Below are 15,397 nucleotides of genomic sequence, written 5' to 3' on the forward strand. Positions count from 1 at the left end.
CTGACCCCCAAGATCGCCATGGGCATGGAATATATGCCTACATTAAGGATGGCTTCCCCGTGTGACAGGGATATCTCTAGAGAAGATCCTAATTTACCCTATATGTGATTCAGGGTTGCACTTGCTAACACCACTGCATTTATATTTGCCCTCTATCGGCCCTACAACAGCGGAGTTACTATCTTTAAGAGCATATCTGAGAAAATAGACCACATCCTGTCTGCACATCTCTCGGCTAACATCCACATCTGTGGTGACTTCAACGTCCATAACGTGGAATGGCTGACCCATTCAAATAAGACAGATGATGAAGGGAGGTTTTGTCATGATTTTGCCATTGCTTATGACCTCATTCAGATTGTTTGCGAACCCACCCGTGTGCCCGATACACCCGGTCAATATGCAAGCCTCCTAGACCTTTTTCTCTCAACTTCCCCTGAGCTATGTTCATGTTCTGTTCATTCTCCTCTAGGATCCTCCGACCACTCCGTCGTATCAGTTAAGATAAAAACGAAATGTAAGAAGTCCTTATACGTACCCCTCCACCGTACTGTATACCGATAGTCTATGGCTGACTGGGATAGCTTCCGTACATTCATATCTAATTTACCTCTGCACTCCATGTTCAAAAAGGATGTGTCCTCTATAGTATCAGATCTGACCGAATGGTTAATTGTAGGCATAGACCAATTCATACCATCTAAAAAATTCCAACAAAAACCTAACAGCCAGCCATGGTTCTCCCCAGAATGTGCTACTGCTATCGCGCACAGAAATCACTTTTTCCATAGCTACCAACATAATAGATGCACTGAGACTAAAGCTGCTTTCAGGACTGCCAGCAACCACTGTAAAAGAGTAATAAAAAATGCAAGAGAGCTATATGCCTAGTCTGTTAAATCCAAGGTAGCTGATCAGCGGCTTGGTTCCCACCAATTTCGGCAAATAACAAATAGGATCATGAAGAGAAGTGTGCGTTCTATCCCAACCATTATCAATGGACCAGATGTCATCTTGTCAGCATCAAACAAGGCCAAACTATTTGCAAAGAACTTTGCAGCTAATTCTACCCTATGCGACGAAGGCCATCAACTCCCCATATTTCCTCCTATAACACAGAACATGCTAGGGAACATACAAATATTCGTGCATAAGGTCGCCAAGCTAATCAAGAACCTTGATTCCAGTAAAGCAACTGGCCCTGACGGCATCCCAATTATAGTGTTAAAAAAGCTTCAACCAGAACTTGCTCCCATACTTACAAAACTTTAAGCGCTGCCTTAAGAAGTGCTTTCCAACTCCCTGGAAGACCTCATCAGTTTGCCCTGTATTTAAGAACTCAGGTGATAAGTCATCTCCCTCTCAGTACAGGCCAATAAGTCTCCTGTGTGTTATGAGTAAGTTGCTGGAATCCATATTAAATAGAGAAATAGTCAACCACCTCAGCAGAAACAACCTTCTTAGTGACACACAATATGGTTTCCGCTCTGCAAGATCTACCGCAGATGTGCTGACGGTTATATCTCACAGGATTAGTGAATCTCTTGACAAAGGCTTCCTTTCTAGAGCAATTGCTCTTGACATATCAAAGGCCTTCGACAAGGTATGGCATAAGGGTCTACTTCACAAGATTTCCAGCTACGGTATAACTGGAAACGTTTTCTCAATCATTAAATCATTTCTTTCCGATAGGCTCATAAGAATAGTGGCCGATGGACAAAAATCAGAGGCCTGCAGTATTAATGCTGGAGTCCCTCAGGGGTCAATCCTGGGCCCAACTCTCTGCCCTTTTCTGTACCTTGCAACCTCTCTCCCACAGAAGAGACGTTGCAAGCCTATCCTTGTTTTATCGTTATTTTCATGGCAGGTGCTCGTCTGAACTCCAATCTCTGGTCCCCCCCCCTCGCCAATCTTTCACGAAAAACACCCGTCTAGCCGAATCCACTGTGAAAAATTTCCCCCACTCTTTATCTATGCCTAAATCAAAACGTAGATTCCATGAACAAAGCTTCTTTCTTAGAACTGCGCGCCTGTGGAACTCTGTTCCGTCTTCCTGCTTCCCACCTGACTACAATTTGGATGCATTCAAGTTCAACATTAACAAATTCCTAATGAACCGCCCCCTTAAGTAAACACTTCATCAAATCTCCACACTAACGTAATGTACTTGCAATAACCCTTATCCCTGAGTGGCTTCCGGGCCTTGATAAGTGGTGACCAATGTGTGTAAAAAAAAAAAAAAAAAAAAAAAAAAAAAAAAAAAAAAAAAAAAAAAAATTAGGACCGTTTTAGATAGAGCTTGATATGGATATCTAAAATGGTCCTAATTATCGGGCTTGAAACCGACGGTATCAATGACTTATCTAACAACTTTCTGCACACAAAATACAATATATATATATATATATATATATATATATATATATATATATATATATATATAAAATAAAGTTCTTAATATATTCATAAAAATGTTATGGTCTTTTACAATGAAAAAAAATTTTTAAAAACTAAGCTATTACTATATTTTTTCATCAAAACCCAATTCCTCTGAAACTCTCAGCGAATTTTCATATTTTTTTTTTTTTTTAATATGTTAAACGGGATGAGAAGAACACGACCCTGCTGGCTTAAGTTAAAAACGTTGCACATGTTTCCATGTTCGACAAAAGGATTGCCTAGTTTGATTAGAAGAATCCCTCGCTCGAAAAATGCTCCTTGGACTTCCCTGCCAACTGAGCCTGCTATTTCAACTGTTCTACATTTAACGCAAGAATTCTCATCCACTCTTTCAAGGTGATCATACCAATGACACGTCATCTGCACACAAACATCTACATATACTCTTCAGATTTATTCTCCTCCAGAGTCATCAGATCCAATCCTGACTTTACATTCATTGTATAATTCTCATATTTCTCTATGCAACACATGTCCTCAACCTTTGTTGGCTGTTTCACTTTCATTATCACACTTAATAAACATGCCTGATAGACTCTTCCCTTTGTCGATAATGGTAATGCTCTGCTAGTTAGTAATGACTGAAATTCCTTGAACTTAATCCATTCACTCCTAATTCTAGCAATCATAGCACCTGCTCCACCTTGTGTCCCAATGATATCAGCAAAATAAAAAGATTCTGAACAATCTCAACTTTGTCATCCACATGTACTTTCTTTATATCAGAGTTCACTCCCATTTTCATCATCACAAACTGATGATCATCTCTCAACTTAGCAGTAATTTCACTACGCAACTTGTGTACTCAATGCTTAAAAGGGACACAAAAGATGAATTTGCTCCCAATACTCCTTGTGCAACGTTTCGGCTAGTTTGGCCTTTGACCGTACTCAGGTATGTTGGTTGTTGTTTCTCTTTTCTTTTCCAAATAACAAACATGCCTGAAGACTGTCAAAGGACAATCCAATAGAAAGTTACACAAATAACATTTAAGATAGGAGCAATAGTCCAATCAATACAAGTAATATAAGTCTTACATGGTTTCACAGGCAAGTACTAACTCATCAACGTACAGCATCACTTCAGAACAACCCAGATGAAATTTCCATAGACAATGCTTCTAAAACACAAATGAAAAGCAACAACCTCAATACAGAACCATAATGTAATCCTATTTAAACGTTAAAGCTATCACTAAATGTGCTCTTATTTCTAACAACTTTGAGCATTTCTGTACACTTGTTTTCTAAATTATGCAAAGCAACATCTCTCAGTGGTGTAAAAAGCTTTCTCCAAATCCACAAAAGCAAAATACAGGTTATTTCAAACATTCTTTTGTCTCCGGATAAATATAGCACCAGGGGTGTTTGTCCAGGCATAAAACCAAATTGAATTTCATCCATGTTTATATTAGAAGATCTACAAAGATGGGAGTGGCACTTTTTTGTGGTCCAGAATTTATTTTTCTACATAGTCACCACTGATTTCAATGATGCATCTCTGCTTCCGACACACGTCTATGACAGGATTTGTTTTGTTAGAGTCTCCTACCATTAATATCTGCAACAGCGATGAAACTTTCAGGTCAGTAAGGCAAGAGTTCAGTGAATATAACAATGCAATTTGCAATCCATTCTGATCCATTCAGGCGGAATAAAAATATGAATTATTACTTTTAGAACGCACCTCGTATTCAATAGAGTGGAACCACCAAAACTTGTTTTTCTTATATACTTAGTTCATTACTAGCTGGACACTTGGCATTGCCTGATCGTACAATATGTTTAAACATGATTTTTTTTGTTTATGCAGATTGCGTATGTATTATTATACAATTAATTCTCTATTGAATATTATATATTATGAGGAGTAATTGGCCCAGTGGACTAATTCGCAAAACAATAAACATTTGATATTTGGGCTTGATGATGAATGCTCTGTAAAAGTCACTTCTGGTTAAGGTTTACTTTTAAAATATGCAAAGAAATGATTTGCAGCGATTTTAAATGGTACCTCTTATCGTAAATTGAACTCATTAATAAGAAAAAAATTAAAATAAAATGGTGAGGCACACCCGGGCTTGAACAGGGGATCATTCAATCCATAGTCGAATGCTCTACCACATACCTCCAGACGTCAATAATTCTGCGTTTTGTTTTGTTAAGAAATAATTTAAGATTTTATTATCTCCCTTGCTGGTGTATCCCAAAAATTTCTCTTGTAAAAATTTTTTTTTTTTATCTATAAGAAAAATACTGTTTTTAGGATTAGATTTTTTCAATTTTCGATACTTATCGGATGAATTTCTGTACAAAACATAACACTGCCAGACGTATAAATTACTTTTGTACGAAATTTACAAAGGATAAGCTCAGCAGTTTGTGAACCTAAAAGGAAGGAACACACAAAGTGACTTTTATATATTCTAGAAAGATTAATACGACTTTAATGTTCATAGCTTCTTATTTGCTACTCAATTATTCTCTCAATCATTTTTAGAACCTGATTAATCAACTTTAGGCTTTAGTAATTACTTATCCAGAGCTCCATCTGCATTCATGTAACATTCACATTTGTACTAAGATGTCAATCTTTCGGAACAACTCTCTTTTATGATCTACTTTATCAAGTCTGTTCATCTCAATACTGGTTTCGTCTACAGCTTTCAACATCTCTAAAAACATCCGAGGGTCCTTCAGCCTTACCTCTTTTCATCTTACTCTCAGCATCCCTAACAATTTCTATTTTTCAATTCTTAAAGCTGGACCAATATATTTTCATTTATTTAGATTATGACTAAGATTTAAGAATTATATTTAAGCACTTCAATACAAGCTAACTTACGTTTTTCCTGCTTTAGACAGTAATAACGCACATGCATAATGTCCAAGGTTTATCTTATAGTTTATATATAACTTTTTAAAAGTACATATTCAGATTTTTTTAAAATAAATGTTAAACTCAAGTTAAAAATAAAGACCTAAAATTTAATAAGAAGACAACACCGGTTGTTGCAATGCCTATAATTAAATATGGTATACTTTTAAAAATTATTTGTGACAATGAAACATTGTAGAAAATTTTGCTGTAAAAAAAAAAAAAAAAAAAAAAAAAAAAGTTTACATTAAGATTTTTTTCAAGCCACACGAAAATTGGAAATAAACTTTACAAAACAGGGTTTGTTTGTACTCAGTTCAACTGTACTGATCACATATTTGTTGAGTTGTTTTTTTTTTTTTTCTTTGGGGATAACAAGTGCACATATGCTGCTTATTTGTTCTATTATGTGCACTTTTTCTTTTCACTAAAGTGAGATATTTTGACCTTAATGTCAAGTGAAAGGATCTTTACACACACACACATATATATATATATATATATATATATATATATATATATATATATATACATACACACACAGTAAATATTTAAGATTACGAATTTGACAAAGTTTGGTATTATAGTTAGATATACAATACTAAATCACCCCACCCCAAAAAAAAAAAAAAAAAAAAAAAAAAAAAAACACAGTCTTGACAAACTTGATAAAAAGAATAAGCAAAACAAAAAAAAAATTTAAAAAAAAAAAAAAAGGAAACATTTTAGAATTTAGAGTGGGCGATCAATTTTGCATATAAATTTAACATAAAATGATCTACCATTTTTCAAGCCATTCTAACGTTTTAGAGCAGTAACAAAATTTTTTGGTATGTGTTTTCATTGGGGTGAGGTGGGGGGTCTGTTTTTTAAGAGACGATTACATATGGTTTTACAAGAGTTTTTGTTTGGAGGGCCATGCCACTGATTTAGCATTAGTGGTAAGGTTAAGGAAGAAATTTTAGGAGGCTCTGACATTTGCATTAAGGGTTAATTGTTGCGTTAAAAGAGAGGGTTTTAATGGAGGCTTACACTCGGACCTAAAGTTAGGGGGAGTGTTAAGGATTTTTTTTTTATGGGAACCAGATTGATACTCGAACTTAGGATTCAATAAAATTATCTTTTGTCAATGTTTTATGATGAAAAATAATTTTCCAAAAAATTTTTAGCATGAACTGCACAAGTTATCACCAATGGCAGAGAAACATTGTTAATTGCCCTAAAAAAGATAAAATGGCCCAAAAATGGGGGGGATCATTTTACAATTAATTTATATGCAAAACGGATCCCTCACACGCATTTCTAAAATAATTGCTATTTTGTTTTAATCTTGTCAAATTAAACTGTTGATTCTAAAGTTTTCAAAGGCCTCAAAACAATAATCAATTTTTTTAGGGACACAGTAAATAAAGCTAAAGCATTATTATAGAAGAGAAAATGAAAATAAAATGCAAAGTTACCTGCTTTACAATATCAAAATATAGAAAAGTCTTTTTTTCAAAGAAACAAGTACTCACATCAAAAGAAAAAAAATGAGATAGATATATATCTAAGTGATCTTGTCTATCTGAGGAACTTGATATATACGAGATTTGGACCTGTGGAAAAAAGTCAATTTTGTCTTTAGACCATAAAAATAGCTGCTAAGGAGTAAAAATTGGACCTCGGCAAGCATTTAAAATGCTCTTGTATGCCTGCGCAAATATAAATTTATAAGTTAAAATTGGTTAATTTTTAACTATTTCTTAACCATCTGATGATAGCTCAAATGGTAACGACTTAGGCTAAAGTGTTATGTTTTTGTTCTTATTCTAGCTGATGGCACCGAAGTAATTTTTTGTTTTTTTACTATTGAAATCGCTATTACATATTGGGTACAATATAATAAACTATAGAGAATACAATACAAAATCTTCATAAATCAAAATATATTTAAGCATATTTTACAACCGGGCAATGTCAAACAGCCAGCTAATTATTTAACCATAAAAACCTTTGGTTTTCATTATTAATTTGAAAAACAATGATCAATCATGTATGAAAATTGGAGAGAAAAAAAAAAAAAAAAAAAAAAAGTCAAATATACTTGAATCGGTCAATGAAGTCTTTATAATAGTGAAAGCCCCCAAAATATATTATTCCTTTGCAGATTGTAACATTGGGTATGGGGCAGCCAAACCAGCTGTCAATATTGCCCTACTTTTTATTGAAACCAGCCGAGAGCTCTTTAGTATCCTCGTTGTTCCCTTAAGCACAATTGTCTGGATTTCTTTTGCACTTGGTTCACCAGGAATATTAGTTAGGTAGGACTTCAGGTTTGTCTTCAAACTTGTTACAAGTAAAGGCAACTTTAATTTCCATTTTATCATGCCTTAGGATTCTAGTAATAATAATCTGGAAGCCATTTTTTTTTATGGCAACCTGGCTAGTGAGGGTTGAAAACATGTGTAGCATGGAGAAAAATAATATTAAAATGATACAAAGAGTGCATAATAATGTGTTGAAAACAAGTTTATTTCTATGTAATACTAGACTACCCGTGACCCGTTGGGTCAGTATCTTATATTAGCTATGGAATTCATTTATGAGCGTGACACTTGTGACGTAAAGAAAATGTCTTTTTTTTTTTGACGTAACAAAAACATTTCTATGAAAGTATATTAAAATGAAAAATCACAGACGGATCACTCAAACATGAAAAAAAAAAAAAATCCTCTTTATTCGTGTAAAGTTATCTATTTTTCCAAATAATCGCACAAAAATCGAAAATTAAACATGATTTTCCTACGAATCGAATGCCGCCGAAAGTCATTTTGCAGCAAAAACGCACATGAACCTACCGATGAAAAGAACGAAAAACCCATATTGGAATTCTTCAACCAAGTTATAGAAACTTAAAATCTAAAAAAATAAAATAAAAAAAAAAAAATAAAATAAAAAAACTTTAAGCAAAAAAAATAAAACAAAATAAAACTAATATTGAAACATTAGTAAATGTGTAAACAAATTCACCGTTTTCACACAACTATTTTGTATCTAGAAATGTAAACAAAAATAAAGAGGAAGGAAGGAAGAAAAAGGGACGGGTAGAGAGAAGTAGTAGTCTCGGATTTACTACAATTGTTCTTATGTTTGTCAACGGGTTCAAGTTGTTTAGTTGTAAGAAAATAGCGACAGTATAGTTGTAATAAAGAATAGTTGCAAAACACCCCCCACTCTTCCCATGTTAAATAATAATTTCGAAATAATAACGTTAATATTTCAGTGCGCAGGTCAAAATCTGCAAAAGCGATTTGTGTTTATTTGTTTACATTGTTATGGGTTAATGTTTATGCGCGCATGCGCAACCGGATGTCGTAAACCGGAAAGTGGGTTACATCACTCGTTACAAGGTCATTCGAGTTTTATAATTATATAGATATATATATTTTTATATGTTGAGACAAAGATTAAATCTGGACAACATAGGTGTGCAGAACAGATTTCAATAGCTTGGCCATGGTGAAAATGGACAAGAGTTCTTGTACTAGAAGATGTAGAACAGTTAAGCTACCAGGTCTACTTCAGAGTAGAAGATTAATGAAAATATGGAAGGATATAATAAAAGCGGACTTTAGAGAAAGAGGGATAAATAAAGACCTGGCCAGAGGTAAGTTAGTTTTGAAATAAATTTCTTAAAGCCGTACAACACATGCTAATATGTAAAACAGATATTAAACCAATGATGATGAGCATAGAAGAATAACTCGATTAGTTTTAAAGAATGACTTACCTCCCTCATCTTAACGAATAGAATTTGTCGCTGTTCATCAGATAACTCTGCCAAAAGGTCAGGGTCAATGTACATGTCACGAAGGATTTGCTGCAGCATTTTCGAGCTTGAACCTTAAAAAAAAAAAATTTTTTTAATTTAATAAATACATACAAAAATATGTACAAAATAATATTTCTGAAATTTTTTTTTTTTTTTTTTTTTTTTTAACAAGAGGCTTGATAATTTGTATTATTACTGTTCTTGGATTGCTCGGCCAGCATCAGATGTAGAATGACATTGGTTTAGAATCATGAATTCAGAAAAAAAAAAAAAAAAAAGAGCAACTTTGGAATATGAAATGAAATGCTTAATAGAATGCTAACTATCCTTTTGTTTCATTTTACTTCAAACTTTTCAGAAACCAAGTGGCCTCCTCGGAGCAAACACTTGATTACTATACAAAGATACACAGATAGATATTCAAATATTCTTAAAACGTTTTGGTTAATGCAATCGCCAACCTTCTTCAAGTGCACTTTGTTTAATTCAGTTTCAATTTAAAAGATCGTTCTATTATGAATTCCAATATAAGCAAAATACTGATCCGAGGTGGAATAATTATTCAAAGATTGGAGAAACATAATTAGGTTTATTGTATGAATAGTACAAAACAAGAATAGAGTCTAATGAAGGATATATATATATATATATATATATATATATATATATATATATATATAGGTAAGTATGGAAGGGGATTCCACTTGCAATGCACATTGCAGTCCTTTCTACTTTTTGTCTGTGTCTCAAACTTCTTTTTTCTCTCTATATATTTTTTTTGTCATAGTCTCTCACGACTAGCTAACCATTGTTAGTGTTAGAGGAATGCTAGGTTGTTTCATAACAAATGGTTAGTTTGAGACTCGTACAGATTCTCGAGTTCAAATACACTTGAAACTTGGAGGTAACATTAGCCAAAACGTTATGAGAATAACATCTAAGATGAGAACAGTAATTTGATTAATCGAAATTATACATTATACTCATTAAGTTGATGTCAAATAAGCAGGGATTATCTAGCGTTGCTCGGATATCAACTTCCTTATAATAAACCGAATCAGAAAGTACACGGTTTCATGTGAACGATTCAATATTCAGTTTTAGTCGACAACTTTAGAACCAAATACACGACAGATCAGTAGTTATCGCCCTTCTTTTCACCATGTATCAATGATACTATTCCCTTTTTAAAAAACGTCTAACACAAAATGTGAATTCATACTAACAATAACATGCTAAAATAATCGCATTTAATATAAAAGCTAGAAGAAAAACCCAACATAACCTTTCAATAGTGATCAACAATGAACACCGTTTTTTCTTGTGCTCTTTAGATCGAATTTTTGTATGCTAATCTGTGCTGTCAATTTTCCCTTGAAACTCTGAAATTCTCCCTTACACCCCGGGTTTGTAAGGACTCTCCCTTGGTTAAGAATTACTGCCATGGATTATTGAAACGGAATTTATTACAATTTGTTGGTGTCACTAAACGTAGTGACAGAATTTTTATTTTTAAAATAGTTTTGTTGACAAAAAGGGAAACAATCGCTTACTCAAAATTTTTGTGTAGTTATCAAATATTGTTTCTTACAATGGAAACAATGTAACTGATTACACCCAAGTCTTTTTTTATTACTTTTAAAATCACTATTATATATTGCATAGAATGTAGTCAGCAATAGAGTATTGGTTTTATAATAATAAATACGGAATCTCATGAATTCAATTATATTTAAGCATATTTTACGACTGGCTAACACCAGACGACCTACTAGTATATAAGTAACCGTGTGTGTGTGTGTGTGCAGAACGGTTTACCAAACTGCTGTCAATTTTTGGTCTACAGACTTGAAACTTAATATACAGGAGATTCAGAGCCGTGGAACAAATTTTATTTTGTTTTTAATCTGTAAATATAGCTGCTAAGGAGGTTAAAATTTGAAAATTGGAACTTGGAAAGCCTAAGTCAACTTAAAGTGCTCCTCTATGCATGTGCAAATATAGATTTATACATTAAACCAAATAATTTTTTTTAAAGTATTGATATCTATATGCCGTTAGCTCAGATGATAATGACAAACACTGGGGAGCTAAATGTTTTGGTTTCGATTCTAGCTGATCTCATCCAATTTATTTGTTTCAGCTGCTTGTGTGTGTGTGTGTGTGTGTATATCTATAATATGAAGCTGTGTGTGTGTGTGTGTGTGGTCACGAATAGGCTCCTATATGGTTGACCATTTTAAAAAACTGATTACATATAATGATAGAAGATGTATCGAGACACAGGAATGGGTATGTTTGATCTGGCAGAATGGTGGTTCATTAAAATTGTGGGGTCCGCGTTCACGCCTGGTCCACAAAGTATGGAAATAAAAAGTTTAAAAATTAAAAAACGTTTACAAGTGTTTTTGATATAGATGTACATAAGAATACTTTGATAAGTATGTTTTAACTTAAATAGAGATGGTATAATAAAATTCTGGGGTCTGCGTTCGCGCCTGGCCTCCATAGAATGGAAATAGGCACACACTTTAATAAAGACTTTTCATATCTATCTGCGTAAGTATACTTTGATAATTATGTTTCAGTTTGAAGAAATATGGTATAATAAAATTATGGGGTGTTCGTTCACATCTGACCTCCATAGAATGGAAATATATCACAAAGTTTAACAAGTTTTTTTTTTTAATATAGATCCACAGAATATTGTGATAAGTGTTTCAGTGTGAACAGGTATCGTATAATAAATTATGGAGTTTATTTATTTTTACTTTCATCATATTTTGCTTTGGATTTGATATCCCCAAATTCGAAGCTATCTCTTTACAACCCTTCCTTTTCATAACCTATCATACTTTCATAAATCAGAGTCCATTTTCTGTGGGCTGTTTTTGAACCCAGTCAACGACGGGTACTTTTGCTAGCATATTTTATATATATATATATATATATATATATATATATATATAAGGGAGAGTGTGTGTATGCAGATACTTCTCAACCTATATACTCAACGAATTTTCGATCTACAAACTTGAAATTGTTTTTTTTTATTATTCAATTTTCACCCCAAACAAGGCACAGTGCCACTTTGAAGTAGGGGGCTACTATCGGGGACATAAGTTGCAGTGGTATTATGAAGGGAGATGAGCAGCAAGATGTCTGTTCAAATTACGCTTGAACTTCTGCATGTCAGTACAGTTGGGAAAGCAGGAACTCAGAAGGAAGTTCCAAAGTTTAGCAGTTCTGGGGGAAGAAACTATTGGAGTAAAAGGCTTCCTTACACCTAAGGATCTCTGCTGTAAAGGGGTGGGATTTAGCTGCTTGTCGTGTTTGTCGGGGCATTCATGTCGAGGGAGTACAAGTGCTTGTAGTTCGTCAGAGCATTCACCATTAAAGTACTTGTAGAACAGACAGAGGGATGCAACATTTCGTCAATGGGACAGAGGCTAAAGCCTAGATGACAGTTCAGGACCTATCAGGTTGGCGACTCTCTTTTGAACCCTGTCTAGGAGTGAGAGACAAGCAGCAGATGCACCAGCTCAAATGTGACTACATACATGGGCGAATGGTGGCCTTATAGAGGTACAGGATACTTTCAGGTGTAAGTAGTTTTCTAGCACGGTAGAGAGAGCCCACCTTCTTAGCAGCAGCCTTGACAATGCTCTCAATGTGTGTAATAAATTGCGAACAGACGGGCTTACCTGACAAACGCTCGAGGTGTGCACTCTGCAAAGCGGGCACGTCCAAAGAAAAATGGCAAGATGGCGGCGGCCGGTTAATATTGCCAAGTAATCACGCAAAATCTCGTGTTCTCTCGCACACATGAGAGTTCAGCTTAGCATAAAAACGGGTCACTGTGAGCAAGAAGGAGGAAGGAAAAACGTAGTCAAGACAAAGACGACGCTTCTGACGACTAAGAAGAAAAAAGAAGAAAAAGAGCAAGAAGTAGAAGAGGAAGAAGAGAACGATACATGAGAAGACGAGGTGTGTGCGGTTTTGAGTAAATCGAAACAGACAGAAAAAAAAACTGATTACACAATGTATCTATTCCAGTTCATGTTCCCTGTAAATGTTAGGCCGAGGAGTTTAAAGGAAGTACTTTCGGGTAATGTATTCTTGGCCATTGCTATTTGTGGTAGAGAAGGATTCTTGTAATTATTGAAGGAAACCAGTTTAGTCTTGGCAGCATTGAATGTCACCATCCATTTTTGTCCCCATTCCACTACAGATTGGAAGTCATCCTTTAGTGTCTCTACCATTTCCTTAGATATGTGTTCATTTGTTTTCCCCTCATGCCTGTTATAGAGTGGTGCCATCAGCAAATATACCCATTGAGAGACAATTTTATCAGGGAGGTCATTTATGAATATCAAGAATGATAAAGGTCCAAGGATAGACCACTGAGGTACTCCCGCATTTATATCATTGTTTAGATGTACGACTGTTGAGGACAACCTGGATTTTTCTCTTAAGAAGGATTTCATACATTATGTATTCTTCTAGTGATACCATATGATCTAATTTACCTTAGAAGACCATCATTCCATACCCTGTCAAAAGCCTTAGATATATCAAGGGCTACCGCTCTACCCTCCCTTCTCTTGTCCAGTGAACGGTATATACGTTCAGAGATTACAGTTAAGATATCTGCTGTGGAATGGGCTTGCCTAAATCCATATTGATTGTCAGTCAGGAGTTTAGCAACTGTAATCTGATGGGCTAGAGCTCGATTATTTAAGGACTCAAATATTTTGGCGAAAAGCAGAAGGCTAATGAGGCGATAATTTAATGGGTCAGTTCTTTTGCCAGAATTCTTGAAAACTGGCACCACAGAAGCGGTTTTCCAGCATTCAGGAAAGCAACATTTGTTAAGGTATTGGTTGTAAAGTTTGGAGAGAACTGAAGCAACCTCAGCGGAGCGTTTTTTTAATAGCACAGCCGGGAGGAGATCAGGTCCACATGCTTTTGAGGTGTCTAGGTTTTTTACGATACCATGTACCTGAGAAGGGGTGATTTTCAAATCATCTAGTGTGGAGTTTGTCCACAAAGGAAAGTCAGGGAGGGAGTAGTGTGCCGGGTCCAATGTGGAGTTTGAGGCAAACCAACTGGCAAGCAGGTTAGCCTTCTAGGTTGATCTTGCTGGTCGGAAATGTAACTGTCTGTGATAGGGAATGAGATATAGAGAAGCTATGTGTTGTGCTACCAGCTACGTCTGTGTAAGTAGAGAATCCAAGCCAGTTACTGTGGTGGACATTGAAGTTACCAAATACATGTACTTGTGTGCTAGTATCGAGGGAGAGTGCTATATCTATGCTGTCAGAGTGTTTATTAGAGTACAGTCCTGGATCAAGGGTGAGCGGTAGAGAAAATACAAGTAGCTAATATTATGTTGCATGTTTAGTCTGAAGCACACAAAGGCCTGGTCGTCTGATTCTAGTCTTGTTTCTCTAGTCAGAGGGAGGGTGTTACGAATATAAACTCCAAGCCCATGCATATGTCTGTCTGAGCCCTTACAGCAGAGTTGGAGATAACCAGGCATGTTAAAATGGTTAGAGGGAATGGGGGAGTATAGGTTAGTTTCACTTAATGCTAAGATATCCAGGGTGTTTACTAGGAGAAATGATTCAACATCATCTACGTTAGTTCTAAGCCCGCGAATATTCGTAAATGCAAGCTTCAAGGGAAGAAGCAGGTTGGTTTTCTTTGAGTTTGGTCCTGGTTTTAATTTGTCATATAAGGTATTTAGACATGTGGAAAACTTTTCAGTTGGTTTTCATCCGGATAAAAGGGCTACTAAGAGGTAAAAATTGAAAAATTGGTACTTGGAGTTCATCGGATTTTTATCTATTTGTCAACTGTTTCATAACTGTGCATGCACGGTCATGAAACATGACAGCTTATGTTAAGATGTAGGTTTCAAAACACTTTTTAAAGATTGTGTCAAGCTGGTCTAATGGCTATCGTACTTGACTCATTGTCTTTAGGTTTTGGTTTCGATCTCGGCTCGAGTATTTATTTCTTTTTTCACTTACATGCACATGTCTCAGTTTCTTTCCATTTTTTTTTTTTTTTTTAAATCAATTTAACGTTACTTTTAATACAGTATTTATGTTTATAATAAATAAGAAATCTGCATTAATTAAAATATAATATTTATCCATATTTGACGACCAGGCAACGTCAAACAGCCTGCTAGTATATATATATATATATATATATATATATATATATATATATTATAGT

The 15,397-nt window shown here is 34.8% G+C and overlaps 1 protein-coding gene across 6 annotated transcripts in view; it reads right to left on the reverse strand.

Annotated features, from left to right (window-relative positions):
- The window catches only part of LOC145243923 (SH2 domain-containing protein 4B-like), a 186,212-nt gene that overhangs the window by 109,766 nt on the left and 61,049 nt on the right, over positions 1–15,397 (reverse strand). For all 6 annotated transcript variants that reach the window (XM_080107040.1, XM_080107037.1, XM_080107039.1 and 3 more), the window contains exon 2: positions 9,110–9,222. In XM_080107040.1, the coding sequence (XP_079963166.1) occupies positions 9,110–9,208 (99 nt within the window). In that variant the 5' untranslated portion in view covers positions 9,209–9,222. The remainder of the gene's footprint in view (positions 1–9,109; positions 9,223–15,397) is intronic.

Source organism: Euprymna scolopes, chromosome 22 (assembly GCF_053919585.1).
Source record: "Euprymna scolopes isolate OS-2025 chromosome 22, ASM5391958v1, whole genome shotgun sequence".
Taxonomy (NCBI): Eukaryota; Metazoa; Mollusca; class Cephalopoda; order Sepiida; family Sepiolidae; genus Euprymna; species Euprymna scolopes.